The sequence below is a fragment of the Hyla sarda genome, chromosome 3 (assembly GCF_029499605.1).
Source record: "Hyla sarda isolate aHylSar1 chromosome 3, aHylSar1.hap1, whole genome shotgun sequence".
NCBI classification, from domain to species: Eukaryota; Metazoa; Chordata; class Amphibia; order Anura; family Hylidae; genus Hyla; species Hyla sarda.
Window position 1 is genome coordinate 194,709,575 of NC_079191.1, and position 15,363 is coordinate 194,724,937.

General features: G+C 40.5%; 1 protein-coding gene across 1 annotated transcript in view; it reads right to left on the reverse strand.

Annotated features, from left to right (window-relative positions):
* Positions 1–5,250: 5,250 nt before the first annotated feature.
* Positions 5,251–15,363, reverse strand: part of LGSN (lengsin, lens protein with glutamine synthetase domain) — a 45,350-nt gene continuing 35,237 nt past the window's right edge. Inside the window, exons 3-6 of the mRNA XM_056565811.1 lie at positions 13,185–13,316; positions 12,482–13,088; positions 11,863–12,053; positions 5,251–7,210 (exon numbers count right to left, since the gene is read on the reverse strand). Of these exons, the coding sequence (XP_056421786.1) occupies positions 6,014–7,210; positions 11,863–12,053; positions 12,482–13,088; positions 13,185–13,316 (2,127 nt within the window). The 3' untranslated portion in view covers positions 5,251–6,013. The remainder of the gene's footprint in view (positions 7,211–11,862; positions 12,054–12,481; positions 13,089–13,184; positions 13,317–15,363) is intronic.

The window sequence follows — 15,363 nt, forward strand, 5'->3', positions numbered from 1 at the left end:
CCGTGCATTAACACAGCAAAGATCAGTGTTATCAGCGGTCGAATGCTCAAGCCTGGATTTCAGGCTTGGAGCAATCAAGCGCCGATCAGACGAGATGGAGGCAGGTAAGGGGACCTCTGCTCGCGTTCTAGCTGATCGGGACATTGCGATTTCACCGCGATGGTCCCGATCAGCCCGACTGAGCTGCCGGGAAACTGTCACTTTAATTTTAGACACGGCGATCAACTTTAAAAGGTTAATAGCACAATGATCGGTGTCGCACGCTGTTAGCCCAGGGTCCCGGCTTTCATTAGCCAATGGGACCGACCCGGTATGATGCGGGGTCACGCCATGACCCCAGGTTATATACCGGGACCGGGCGCATGGCATACAGGTACGCCCTGCGTCCTTAAGAGGTTAATGATGTGGAGATTATGAAAAGGGGATTAGTGCCAAAATATTTTAAACCTCTCAATTTATTTAATATGAGCCCCACATATAGAAATACATGCACTTACACACCTTGGCATGCTATCAGTAAGGTTAATAATGGTTGTTTGATGAATGTTTTGCCACGCTCGATGCACTTGAGCAAAAAAAATCATCATAATCGTCTGCTGGCTACTTCCTTTTCAACTGCTGATTAATGACTTTACTGAAGACAAGTTCGGATACTCTGAAGGCCATGATAGCACATTTAGATCACCACTGGCTGCTCACCGTAGCACAAGAAACATGCGGCCTGGAATTGTCATGTTAAACAACCACTCCTGGGACACTTTGGAGAAATGGCCATACCACTGGTACCGTGACCAAATCAATGTAACACCAAGATGTTTGTGCACTTGGAATAATAAGAGGGTGCCAGCTACTGTACATTATGCCACCCCACACCATAGTCCCAAGAGTAGGACCAGTGGGATTTTTCCTAGTAAAGGCCTTTCTATAGTGTTGCCCATATGGTCTCCCAACCAATCTCTGGCTATTAGTGCATCCAGGATGAAAGTGAAAAAGTGGGGCACAAAAGGAACACTCATAGCTGGAAGTCTGGCTTATAGCCCAATGTCGTGCATGTACCTTCTGGTGACTTGTGTCGACACTTTTTTAAAGGACATCTTCAGTGGAAAACACTTATCCCCTATCCACAGGATAGAGGATGTGTTTGATCGCGGGAGATCCAAACGCTGGGACCTCCCGAGATCTCCTGCACGGAGCCACGGCTCTGCTGCAGCATGACGCAGCGTCCGACACACCTCCTGCATGTAACTCTATGGGAGAGATGGGGATCCAGCGTTCGTGCCTCCCCGCCTCTCCCATAGAACTGTATGGGTACAGAGGGGGCATAATCATTGACCTCTCAGGTCGACTACGCGCAACAGCTCTCACACTGAGCGCTAATGCCGGGCCCCATTTAGGAGATCGCGGGGGGTCCCAGGATCAAACACTAATCCCCTATCCTGTGGATAGGGGATCAGTGTTTTCCGCTGCAGTTGTCCTTTAACACTCTAGATATGATATGTGACATTGAATTTCACTTGCAATAGAGAACAGATTAGTAAGTGCCATTCTTGTAATCTGACGTCTAATCCATCTGTGCAGATATGAACCCATGGGTTAATGGATGTGTCCTCATGCATTCATTTATGGTGTGTCCTTCTTGTTGTAGCAAATAGATCTCAATATAATAATTCATATTAAGAAGCTTGATTCCATTGCCTCCTGTTTGACACCACAAAATCTATAGGCAATGTACTTGCAAAATGTGAACAGGGTTATTGTCTTCCATCCTGTATTCCTGGTAGCAACTGCATATCTTTATTAATAATAGGCAAATTTTTAGCTGAAAAAAGGTATTTTGGAGGACATTGTCCCTTTTAAACATTAAAGTGGTTTCCCACTTAGCAAAGTTAGTAAAATCAAATATGTATCACATATTAGGTAAAAATAATTATCTTCCAGGTTTCCTGAGCCGTGGCCATGTTCTACTAAACTCTCTTTGCTTGCATGCTCAGTGAAGACTAAGGCTAGGGCTAATCGACAACTGTGTTTTTAGCCATTAAAGGGGTACTCCGGGGAAGTTAAGAAAAAGAAAAATGCCCCAAAGCCATCACAATACCTGTTATGTGTCTCCTGTAGTTATTCATGTGATTTTGGCAGTTCCTTTGGCCCCTGATGTCTCCTAAATACTTTTTTTCCTTATCTGCAGCATAGACTACAACTCCCAGAATTCAGCTCTGTGTAATGGCTGCCAGCCAACTGCTTTCACTATCTGTGTGCAGGCTTAGGCTGGGTTCACACCACGTTTTCTTAAATACGGTTCCCGTATACGGTTTGGAGGAGGGGGGCGGGGCTTAATCACGGCGCCCGCACTCAGCCGTATTCGGGAACCGTATTTAATGCAAGTCTATGAGCCGACCGGAGTGAACCGCAGCCTCCGGTCGGCTTCGTTTTCGGCCGTATGCGGTTTCCCGACCGCAGGCAAAAACGTGGTCGACCACGTTTTTGCCTGCGGTCGGGAAACCGTATACGGCTGAAAACGGCTGAGTGCGGGCGCCGCGATTAAGCCCCGCCCCCTCCTCCAAACCGTATACGGGAACCGTATTTCAGAAAACGTGGTGTGAACCCAGCCTTACACTGCAGCTCTCTCACACTCACACATACACACTGGGGGAGATTTATCAAACTGTGTGAGAGACGAGAAAAAGTGGAGGGATTTTCCCACAGCAACCAGCTAACAAGCTAAGGTAAAGTGAAAGCCGAGCTGTGATTGGCTGCATATGGGGAAATCTCTCCACTTTTTCTCTCACACAGTTTGATAAATCCGGACCACCTCCTGTATTGAATTTTTCTGTGTTCTGAATGGCAGCATATTCAAAAGAAAAACAGCAGCTATGTGCTCAGTTGTGACTAAGAATCTTCACTGCTTTTTCTCTCACAAGCTCCTCACACAGGTAGGGGAGGGGTGGCTGTACAGCCAGAGCTCTAGCCCAATCAGAAATCAGACATAGATCAGGTGGTGTTGTCTTGATGGGAGGGGCTGCTCTCACTGAGGAGACAACGTGAATCTAAAAAATTTATTTTTCTCTCACTTCCTGCATGTAAGTGAAAGCTGAAAGAGGAAAACTGTTGTATATAGCTAATGAATGATATTTAGACAAATGCATAGGTTGGTGAGAGGGAAAGAATGGGCTATGGATTTAGTTCCCTGGAGTACCTCTTTAATTGAGGTAAATTGCAATTAATGTAAGGGAATGGGATCACGTTGCAACCCAACAATTACACAATGAACTGTGTTTATGCCAAAATCAATATGTAATCATCCACTTTCTGCCAATATTTTCAAGAAACCAGGAGATTGCAGGTAAAATTAGCTAGAGTGACCACATTAGTGGACTCCATGAAGTTGAGGCAACCAGGGGCATCAGGTTAAACACAAAGCAGGAACATGGGGGATTAGTATATATAATTTATACGGTACATTTTTAAAAGATGCTGAACAGTTAAACTATGTTTTAAATTCCACATTATCAGTTTAGACCTATTAATCTTAAATGGACTTCCCCTTTAAAGGGGAACTCCGGTGGAATTTTTTTTTTTGACAAATCAAATGGTGCCAGAAAGTTAAACAGATTTGTAAATTACTGTCCAAAACAAGAGGTTTTCTATGGGGATTTGCTTCTAACCTGACAGTTCCTGACACGGACAGAGGTGTCAGCAGAGAGCACTGTTGTCAGGCAGAAAAGAAATTCATAAATTTCTCTGTAGTATATCTGTAGTATACAGCAGCTGATAAGTACTATAAGGGTTAAGATTTTTAAATAGACGTAATTTACAAATCTGTTTAACTTTCTGGCACCATTTGATTTGTCAAAAAAAAAATCCACCGGAGTTCCCCTTTAAAGGGGAAGTCCATTTAAGATTAATAGGTCTAAACTGATAATGTGGAATTTAAAACATAGTTTAACTGTTCAGCATCTTTTAAAAATGTACCGTCTAAATTATATATACTAATCCCCCATGTTCCGGCTTTGTGTTTAACCTGATGCCCCTGGTTGCCTCAACCTCATGGAGTCCACTAATGTGGTCACTCTAGCTCAGTTTACCTGTAATCTCCTGGTTTCTTGAAAATATTGGCAGACAGTGGATGATTACATATTGATAGTATACAGCAGCTGATAAGTACTAGAAGGGTTAAGATTTTTAAATAGAAGTAATTTACAAATCTGTTTAACTTTCTGGCACCAGTTGATTTGTAAAAAAAAAAAAAAAAAACTCCAACGGAGTTCCCCTTTAAGTGTAATGGATTTGTTCCTGAATACACGGAGACCAAAAAAACTGAAAACGCTCACCACTGTAGTCAGGCTTAAGTGCTCTGGGTACACGGAAAGGCCACTGGCTTTGTGGTAGACAAATAAAACAGTGAAATAGAATCCAGCACTTCCAGACAATAAATTCTTCTTTCTTTCGGATCCATTAGAACATGACAGGTCCATACAGATACGTAAAACGCATACAAAACAAAGTTGTTTTGTGCATGTTTTGTATCTGTCGGTACCCGTCATGGTCCAAAGGATCATAAAGAAAGGAAAATGTATTGTCTGGAAGTTCTTGATTCTATTTCACGTTTTGGATTATAGCCAAACAGAGGGCTAAACTGACCTGCATACCACCTCCTTCATAGTCCGTTGGCCTCAGGATTTCAGTGTGAGTTGGCTGACCAGAAATTGATTCTCTGGATACCATACACAGAAACCTTGGAACGGAAAATGAAGTAGTTTTTGGTAGTTGTAAAAATGGGGCAAAATATTTAAGAATGTAGCATGAGGAGAACAGAATTGTAATCCCAAGCCAAGCCTGGGTTGAAGCAATCTTTTCCAGGTGTGCACAATGTATGGGAGACACTACGGACATTAGGCTCCACTCACTAGCTCAGGGAAAACTGATGGCCAGGAACAAAGCTTCTTCTCATATACACGCATGCGACAGTTTATCATGAAAAGGTACCTAAAATTTATACAGGTGTTTTAACCAAGATAAAGGTTAAGGACTATTAAATTATTATAAGTGTATCTTTTTTCTTTCTTTAATAGATACTAAAAGAAACATCCTAAGTATTATAGTGCAATTTAGGAAAAATAATCCAAGAGCAGTAATAGCTACCACCTATCTTAAATTTTACACTGTGGACCACTGCGATCCTTACTGCTTGTTGTAAAGTTGCCATCTTAAATCCATTTTAATGAAAAACAATCTCAAATATTTAGCCAAAAGACATCATCCATACAATTTTATTAAAATTAAAATCACCTTTATTTTATAGCAGTGGCCAAATGTTACATTGGAGTCAACAGGGCTTTAAAAATCCTTTTCGCATATTGCAGCACATAACTTAGCATTTTCTAGGTCTCCTGTGATTTTTTTCAAAGTAGTTACTCAGCACTATTAATGCCCTATAAAATATTCATTAGTTTGTCTTTAGCCACCTACTTAAATATGTAAATGTTTGAACGAAACACAGACTTTTGTCCTAAAAATCTGAAGTTTGTCTAGTTAAAATATAATAAAGCATCTAAAATTAATCAAAAAGATATATATATGTATAAAATGTAAGTATCATTTCAATTCAATATAAAACATTTAAAATAATTGAATGTGTATCTTTTGTTAAAACTTTAAAACTGTAAACACATTGGGCACATTTACTACTGTGTTTGTGCCTAAGCCTTGTTGCAAAATGTACCAGAATTTGGTGGATGTGATTACAGCCACTTTTCGTGGATAACTTGAAAAGTGGGTGTGGCTTAAACTGGAAAGGGTGTGTCTCAGTGGAAGGGCATGTTGTAAAAATTGGTGTAGAATATTGATGCAAAGTAAGCTAACCAACAGTTGGTATAAAGGTTAGAGAAGTCTAAAGAAGCATCATATTTACAGAATAAGCCACTAGTCTAGGTTCACCCTTTTAATTCTTACTCAGATTTCAAAATCTAACTCATGTTATTTTTTCAAGAATTTCATTTTGTTGCTTGGTAATAATTTATATAAAATATTCAAGAAATTTATTTCTCTCAGAATCTACCTCTTCTGTTTCCAACTCATATTGTTTAATCGCCATAAAATATCGAATAAATGGTTCCCCCAAAGATGCTCTGATACATTTGTCTTCTTGCAATGCACATAGAGCATCTTCTAGTTTCAATGGAATAGATAATGCTTTAAGTTCAGGAAGATCTGTGCTGCTGTTTGTGCTATCAAAGAAGTTGAGGCCCTTCTTGATCCCATCCAGTCCAGCAGCAACTGTGGCAGCCAAGACTACATAAGGGTTTGCCATTGCTGAACATAACTTGTTTTCTATGTAAATTCCATTATTATAATAGGATTTTACATTGTATGTGGAGCTGTTATTGTTGAATCCCCAGGTGGCAGATATGCTTTCTTGTGACTCTTTTACGTCCTTTGACAAATGTTTTCGGCAAGCAACTCCTGGAGCAACCAAGCAACTGAGTGCAGCAGAATGGAGGAGCAGCCCAGATAGCCAGTTTTTGCCAATGCCTGTAAGTTCTTGCGTTTCACAAAAAAATAAATTTTTCTTTCCGTTTATATCCCACAAGCTGTGTGTTAAAACTCCGGAATTATAGAAACCCACCATATCAGTATAGAAACTTGCAATGTATCCATGTTTTTTAGCCACTTCTTTGATGGAAGTTTTAAAGGTGAATGCATTGTCGGCAGCCTGCAACCCAAACTCAGGTTTAAATGAAACCTCTATCTGTCCAGGTCCAATAGAAGGTGAAAAGCTTTCAATGTTTCCACCAACATAGTACATTCCATCAAACATTTCTTGCATGAATAACTGATCATGATCAGTCAACAAAGTGGCAGCAGGGAACGCGATAGCTTTGGAATTTATAATTTCAGCAATACCAAAAATACAAAACTCATACATGAAGGCAGCATGTAACGTAAACCCAATTTCCTCCAGCTGATGAAGTAATTGTTTAGCTAAATATCGTGGGGAGGTAAGAAGTGGATCCCCAAGAAAGGTAAATGAATCGCAGATCACTCTTGCAGTTTTTTCAGTCCAAGGAAGAACTTGAAAGGTTTGTAAGTCTGGTTTCAGAATGATGTCACTGTTGAAATGAATGGAGTTGATATGGTCTACTTCATTGTCCTTTGGATTTACAGTTAATTCAAGGTAGCTCCGTGGCATGTAAATGCCATTTACTGCCCTTTCCTGAAAAACATTAATAAAGTATTATTTATTTTACAAAGCATGCATACCTTATGGAAGTGGTCCCCATGCAGTGGCTTGGGGGGCTCATGTTGCATTGGAGCCCTGAGTTACAGTCATATGCACTGCTACCATACTACACTCAAAATTGGACTCTACATGATAGCTAATAAATAATCTGAAACATGTCACAACTGGGATAGGGATATAATATGAGATATGCAGTCCCTTCATTCTTATGATTGGTGGAAAACCCAGAGGTCAGAAACCCATTCATAAATTGGTGGCATATCCTGTGATATGGCATTATTTTATAGGATATACAAATCATAAGTACCAATTAATTTTTTTACTGGTGTTATGAGAATTGCAATCTGCTGTACTAGTCTCTAAGGTGTTCACCCTGAGAACAAGGTAGTCAGAGAATTTTCTTAAAGGGGTACTCCACTGCTATGACATTATTGTTACCTTTGAGCATTGTGTAAAGTTGGATATGCTTGCTGTGTCAATTATGCATGATTTTTCTTTTGTACTTACTGTTCATATGTGAAGGAAGTCGTGTAGTTTTTTTAGGCTCCGTGACTGTTGACTTTTTTTGTGTTCGCGCCATGTTGTTGTCAGCCCACCCCGCAGTGTCGCGGTGACATACGTGTCCGGGGTTAAGACGGCCCAGTTGTTGAATATTCTAATGTGCTTAAGAGGGGGGTGCCTTTGCTGCTTCTGGTTCGTTGCCGGCCCTTGTGTCATCATCATATCCTGGGCCAATCATCGTGGACCAAGTGCGAGCCGTCTTCTGCTACATCTGTGGCGGAGCTTTTTCTCTAGGCTTACTGTGCGCATGCGCCAGCTCTCAGCATTGTGTTAGTGCTCACATCTGCTTTCGCAGATGCGGCGTCGCTATAATTTGGATCTGGTGTTTTCTATTATTTTGTATTAGCAAGAATTAGCCCAATTTGTAGCATCTGCTTTATAAATTATCTTGTTTTCATAATAAAGTTTGGTTTTGCCAATGTGATCACGGTGTATGTGTGTTTTGTGGATTTCTTGCGGTCAACTTTCCTGCTATTCATTTTATTTTGTAGGTTTATTTTAACATTTTTATTTCAATTATTAGCAAATTACCTTTGTGTGTGTTTTTTTGGCTACAATATTGTTGTCCTTTATGTTGCATGTTTACATGATAAAATGTAATGTCAAGGTTTGTCTGCAGAAATGGTCTGTATGTTTGAGTGAATACATCATATTTTAACTATGTAGAGTAATGAGGTGGCCTGGTTCTCTCGTACAGGTAGAGTTGAATATGTGAAAGGAAAACTAATGTGTTCAGCTCACAACCAACGTCCGAGGTATATGTGGTTAAAATGATCAGTCCCCACTGATCAACAATAGTAAAAAATAACAATGATAATATATTAACCACACCTCAAGGATCATTGTGTATCATCTTTGAGGTGTGGTTAATATATTATCAGAGTTGAATATGTGTGTGGAATGGGGATGGTGTTGATGTTGTTTGTAGTTGGTGATATCAAGGTATCAATGTACAGGTGGGGGGGGGGTTAGACATGTGGCATGTTATTACCTGTGTTTGCTTGTTGTGCTGATGGGTGAAAGGGGTGAAAGAGAGAGTAAAGGGCATGGAGGGGAAGAAAGAGTGATGGAGATAGGGAGCAGACATGATACAACAGAGGTGATGTTTTTAACATAGAATGTGTCGGTAGATAAGAACCATTTGGCCCATCTAGTCTGCCCAGCTTGCTGTGTTTTTTGCAAAAAATTGTGGTTTGTCGAAAAAAAGAGGAAAATAAAGTGAACAGCAAGTGGAGGTTGGTAAATATGAGCTTGCTGAAAATGCATAAAATGCCATGAAGCAAAATAATGATATATTTTTTTTTCTTTTTCTGGTCAGCTTTTTTGTCTTCAATGCATTTTATGTATTTTTTTCTAAAAACTTCAGCAAACACCTTGGTCTAAACTTTATTTGCCTCTTTCTTCTTCACCCCCCCCCCCCCCCCCATTGTAACAGTTTTTACCTCTGTTCTCACCCTTTTCTTCTCCCTATCTACATAACTCTTTCTTCCCCTCCTTGCCATTTCCTCTCTCCCCCCCCCATTCCCCCATGTCCACTACTCCACAACCCATATAGTAAATAGTCACATAGACCTCCTTGGGCACATATAGTTAGGGAATTTGTAACCATACAACACAACAGTGGTGGCCAATATGTGCTAACTGTGCCCTTGTGGATAGTGTAACAAAGATTGTCAATTATGAATGTGTTTCCCTCAAGAGACAATGGCCCTTATTTACTAAGAGTGGAGTGTAGGTTTCTTTGTGGGTTTTAAAGGGGTACTCCGCCCCTGGCATCTTATCCCCTATCCAAAGGATAGGGGATAAGATGTTAGATCGCCGCGGTCCCGCTGCTGGGGACCCCGGGGATCGCCGCTGCGGAACCCCGCCATCATTACTGCACAGAGCGAGTTCGCTCTGTGCGTAATGATGGGCGATACAGGGGCCGGAGCAGCGTGACATCATGGCTCCGCCCCTCATGACATCACGGCCCATCCCCTTAATGCAAGTCTATGGCAGGGGGCGTGACGACTGCCACACCACCTCCCATAGACTTGTATTGACGGGGGCGGGCCATCACATCACGAGGGGCGGAGCCGTGACATAACGATGCTCCGGCCCCTGTATTGCCCGTCATTACGTGCAGAGCGATCTCGCTCTGCGCAGTAATGATAGCGGGGTGCTGCAGCAGCGATCCCCGGGGTCCCCAGGGGCGGAATACCACTTTAATGCCCTACAATTTATTTTCCATGGTATTGACTAAGGTTTCCCTATATTTTCCACTTTCCCTACACTTTGCTTTTTTTACACATGATCTGATCTGTCTGGTTTTCCTCAGCTCAAATCCACCACATTTTATGTGGAAACCTTAGTAAATATGTTGTTTTTTTGTGAAAATGTCGGGAACACACCCCTTTTCAGAGACCACGCCCCTTTTCCCCGGCGCCCCATTTTTGGATTTTCTTAGCAAGTTTTTCAATTCTGGCGCAAATTCTGGCGCAAAATCTGGCGCAGACAGAATTTCTGGCGCAATGCGACAGAATCTGGCACACAACCCGACAAAACATGTCGGGTTTGCAATAGTAAATGAGGGCCAATGAGTGGAATTATTCTCAAACTGTGTAGAGGAGTGGTGCCGTTGGCCATGGCAACCAGTCTTATTTTAGACTAACAATTCAGGTACAGGATTCCAGGATGATTTATTAAAACAAGAAACCTTTTTTATCTTCTATTATTTTCAATAAATCATCCTAACATCCTGGAGTCATGTACCTGAGTTGCCTTGGGGATTTTGAGGTCTGGTATATCTGGCATTACTTTGGAGAACTTACATAGCTATTATTCAAGGTGGGCCTGAAGAGGAGTTAGTGTAGACTATATCTATAACACCGCAGTAGAGTAAGTTACTAAGTTTTGAAATACTTTTGTTGAAGGAACTATATCCTTTGATGTGATTGGAATATCCATTTATTTGGACCTTATATATGGGATTCAGGAGTTTTTTGGCACCCTCACAGACCATGGTGGATATTAGTAACAATAAAGGATAAGGAGAGATATTGTAAGGCTACTATGTGTTATGGTTGGTTGATGAGGGGATCCTCATGGTCTCCCATTTACACACAGTAAGTGTCTATTTTTTTAACATTTTGATATAATTTATAATTAGATTGCAGCGCTAGATCATTTTTTAGCAGTTTCTTTTTCACCAAAGAACATCTTGACCACGGTAACCATGATTTTGTGGGAGACTGTACTTAACAGGGTTATCCTAACATCAAATGTTTTCCCCTATTCAAGCTTATGGACCCCTACAGACCACGTGGTTATCCTGTCTCCTGTGAACAGAGGATAACACTGTATCCTAAAAAAGGATATTTCAGTGATAACAACTTATCCCCTAAGCACAAGATTGGGGATAGGTTTGTGCAATTGTGAGGATGGGGGATCAGATTCTCACTGCAAAAATGAGCGGCAGAGAATGAATAGAGCGCAGGGCGACCCACTGTTCTATTCAAAGTGAAAAGTCATGTCTACAATTTTACAATTGTGGGGGACCAGAGATGTCACCCCCATGGATAGGGGAAACATTTCTATTGTTGAAATACCCCTTTAAAGGGGTACTCCAGATGATAAAATTTTTTTTATAATTTTTGCCAGGAAATTATGCAGATTTGTAAATTACCTCAAATCTTAAGCCTTTCAGTAGTTATCAGCTGCTGTATGCTTCAAAGAAAGTTGTGTAGTTCTTTCCAATCTGACCACAGAGCTCTCTGCTGCCACCTCTTCTGTATCAGGAACTGTCCAGAGTATGAGCAAATGCTCATAGCAAACCTTCCTGCTCTGGACAGTTCTTGACACAGACAGGAGTGGCAGCAGGGAGCACTGTGGTCAGACTGGAAAGAACTACACAACTTCCTCTGGACCATGCAGCAGGTGATATGAAATAGAAGACATCATTTACAAATCTGTATTACTTTTTGGCGCCAGTTGTTTTGAAAAGATTTTTTTCCTCTGGAGTAGCCCTTTATTTAAGTTCAGTATAGAGTATTAGAAATAGATAATGATAATGTATCCACTCTTACTTGGAAAAAACGTGCAGGAATGGTTTTTGACCTTGAAACTCCATGCAGATCTGCTGCTTCAAATCTCACAAAGCGTATGTCTTCTCTAGCAATCTGCTGTTTAATATGTTCAACACAAGAAGCTAATTGAAGCGGATTTTGACCTCCACTGGAACTTACATAAATGTGTTTACTACTGGAACATTTGGTTTCTGAAACAAAGACAAGAATAATATATCAATGTACTATTAAAAAACAGGAAGAACCTGGATTCTCAAAGGCTAGTTATGGGGGCTATGGGGGGGTCCAATTTTGAAATAAATCAGCTGGGATGCCTTGTGGAGTTATGGTGAGCATAAATATATAACTTATTTAAGTTTTTATTCATACCACTTTTGGCCGGATATCTCCTTTAATTGCAATTATTAAATACAAAGCCAAAAACTGAGGGAAATGGAGGGCATGTGTAAAGGAAATACTGTAACTTATCCTCTTTTCAAGTACATTCCTGGCTTTTTATTTAAAAATTGCAATTAAAAAACATGTGTGTGAAAATACCCTAAACAAAACAAATCATGAAATATAGTGTTATAAAATGGATCATATGTCAGTGTTCTACTATAACAATCAGTATTCTTACCATCAGTAGAGAAAGGATCAAATTTTATTCCAGAAACATGGTTTGATTTACCAGGTATTAATATTTGGCTTTCATCGAATGTCTGAGTAGGCTGCAACAATTGTGCCTCCTTTTGTGAATCTGTATGGTCTGGTAAAATCTCTTCCGTTAACAAATCCTGTGATTCATTTGCCTCTGGTGTTTCTGTGTATTTTAGCTTCTGGTTTTCTTTTTCCAAACATGGCCTAAATGTTTCAAAAGTTAAACCCAGCTTTTCACTTGGCTTCTCAGCTTGGTTTGGAGGACGAATCAGAGTTATGCTAGTAGTAGATTTTGGTTTCCATTTATTTTTACGAATAATCAATGGGCTTTCCTTTAGAATGCTTTTTAACTCTTCCAATGTCTCTTTAGGTATGGATGATCCCAAAGGTAACAGATGTTCCTTAGGTTTTCCATGTATATCTTTAACATTTTGTTTAGAGCTCATTTCTTCTTCAGGCACATCCTCGGCAACTTTGGTGCTAGCAGTTTGTACAGACACCCTTGATTCCATTCTTTGCTTCTCTTGTTCTGTTTTAGATGATTCATCGGCTTGGTAATCTTTTTGTGCAGAATTTTGTCTTTCATCCTTGAGAAGTAGTTTAGTAGACACATCAGATGCTTGAAAATAATTTTCCATATCATTATATATGTTTTCAAAATATGAATTATTCAAGGAACTTACAGACTGGGATGCATTTATCTTTTCCCACTCTAATGGAGGTAAGTATTTGCCGGTAACTTTTACTTCTCTCCGTCTTCTAACACGTGATATCACACTGCCATCTACCTCATCAAATTCTGTGGAGCTGGGATCCTAAAGTCATAAGAAAAGTGTTAAAGATGTTAAGAAAAGTAAACATTTATTGCTTATATAACAATTTGAAAATATATCACAGCTATGTTCTCTGCAAATACACAGCAACCTTTCCCCTTTTGTAAGCAAGGAGAGACGGGGCCAGTCTCCTCCCAGCATGCCTTGACAAAGCATCACATGAAGCGAAACTAGCACTTGTCGGTGTTTCTTTCCACCTCCCATGTTGTCCAGCTATGCCTGAATAAAGAAGTTTTAATTGCAAGAGATTGCCTGGTGCCGTGAACTTCTTTTCATATGCTTTCCCCTTGTAGATAGACTACTTTTATTAACCATCCAGAAGAATAGCTAATAAAAGTACTGCACTGTACTAAATTTTTTAGACTGCGTGACCCATCTAACTCTTAAAGCTGAGCAGCTCCTCTATCATAATTTGAGAGCAACAGTCTAGTGTCTTTATAATAGTGAAAGTCACAATAACACCAGTGACAGCTGGATTGCTTCACAACAGTGAGAGTGATAGTGCCCCATAAAAATGACACATCACATCACCCCCATAACATTTATTTCACTCATATAGTTAGAGCAGGAAGAGCTCATTAACTCAATCAAATATAGTTTTTTTGTAGAAGGTTTCAGCATAACTGTCACACCCCACGGGTGTGGACCCACTGTCCCACAAGTGGCAGCCAGCCAGGCTGGCAGGCAGAATGGGGCTAAACTGACACTTAGAAATAGTGCCAGATGCAGCAATGCTGATTAAGGTGTTTATTTACAAAGTGCAAACAGAGTCCAATAAGCAGGCATGGATCAGGAACCAGGTACAGCAGACAGATCAGGAAGAGACCTAGCAATGCAAACAAACTAAAGCAGAATGCACAATCTTGCTGAGGCCCCAAACAGCAGGTGTGGCCTCTTTATATAGGGAGTGCCTTCCACAGATTGGAAGGGGAACCACTTGGGATCGCACACCAGCTCTATAAAACATAGCTAGTGCTCGCGCGTGGCCCCTAGTGGACAGAGCAGAAAAACACATGACACACCAGGAAATGCAGCAGGAACATGGCACCCAGAATGTCGCATGGCGCAGGTATGATCCAGGGCATATGGTATGCTAGGGTTTGGCAAAGAGCAGCGTTACAACAACTATTAAGTTATTGATTGAACTCAGAGTCCAGTGGGCAGTGAAATTCTTTGATAGGCAACATTTCTTGTATGAGTTAAACTCAACCTGTATTTACAACTATATATATATATATATATATATATATATATATATATATATATATATATATATATATATTTGTTCAGCTCCTCCTCATGCCTATTACATGATACTGGCATAATAGACTGCTTGCTCAATGTAACAGGTTCCCATAAATGTTCCAGTCACAGAGTCTCCAGAAACTTGCCAGCCAAGAAGCCCTAATGATAAGATCAACCACAACATTTTCATAACTGAGACTCCATACTGAACTTTACCAAAGGGTTCCCATGTCAAAGCAAAAAAAAAAACTTGCAAGCCACAGAGCCCTCATGTTTCTATATAGCTGGTGGTCTGATGGTTCCTTTAGTTTTCGAAGCTCCAGCACTGTTTCCTGTGTTCACCTTTCTGTGCCTTCTATTTTCCACTACACATAAACTTGTGTCATATGCTAATGAGTGTTATCTAGTCAAGGAGGCGTGGACACAGACAGTTTTAGTCATCTCCGCTTAGCCCTCCTCTTTCCCAATCAGGCTTGATTCGAGTGCAGGGCTTCTTCTTGCACTAAGGGTGTCAATCAAGCAGGTCTTGGTTAAAGGAGGCTGCGGGGAATCTTACTAGAAGTTACCACATCTGCGACTTCATGATCACTCATTAGCATATGACAAAAATGCTGACTGTGCATAAGCCACTTAGTATAGTAGTATACCTGGTGTATTATTTGCCTTCTATGTGCAAATTATTACATTTATCAGTTTTAAACCTTATCTGTAACTTCTATGCCCAAGCCCCTAGTTTACCTATATTAATTTGTGAAAGTGTAAATTTAAAGGGGTACTGCAGTGT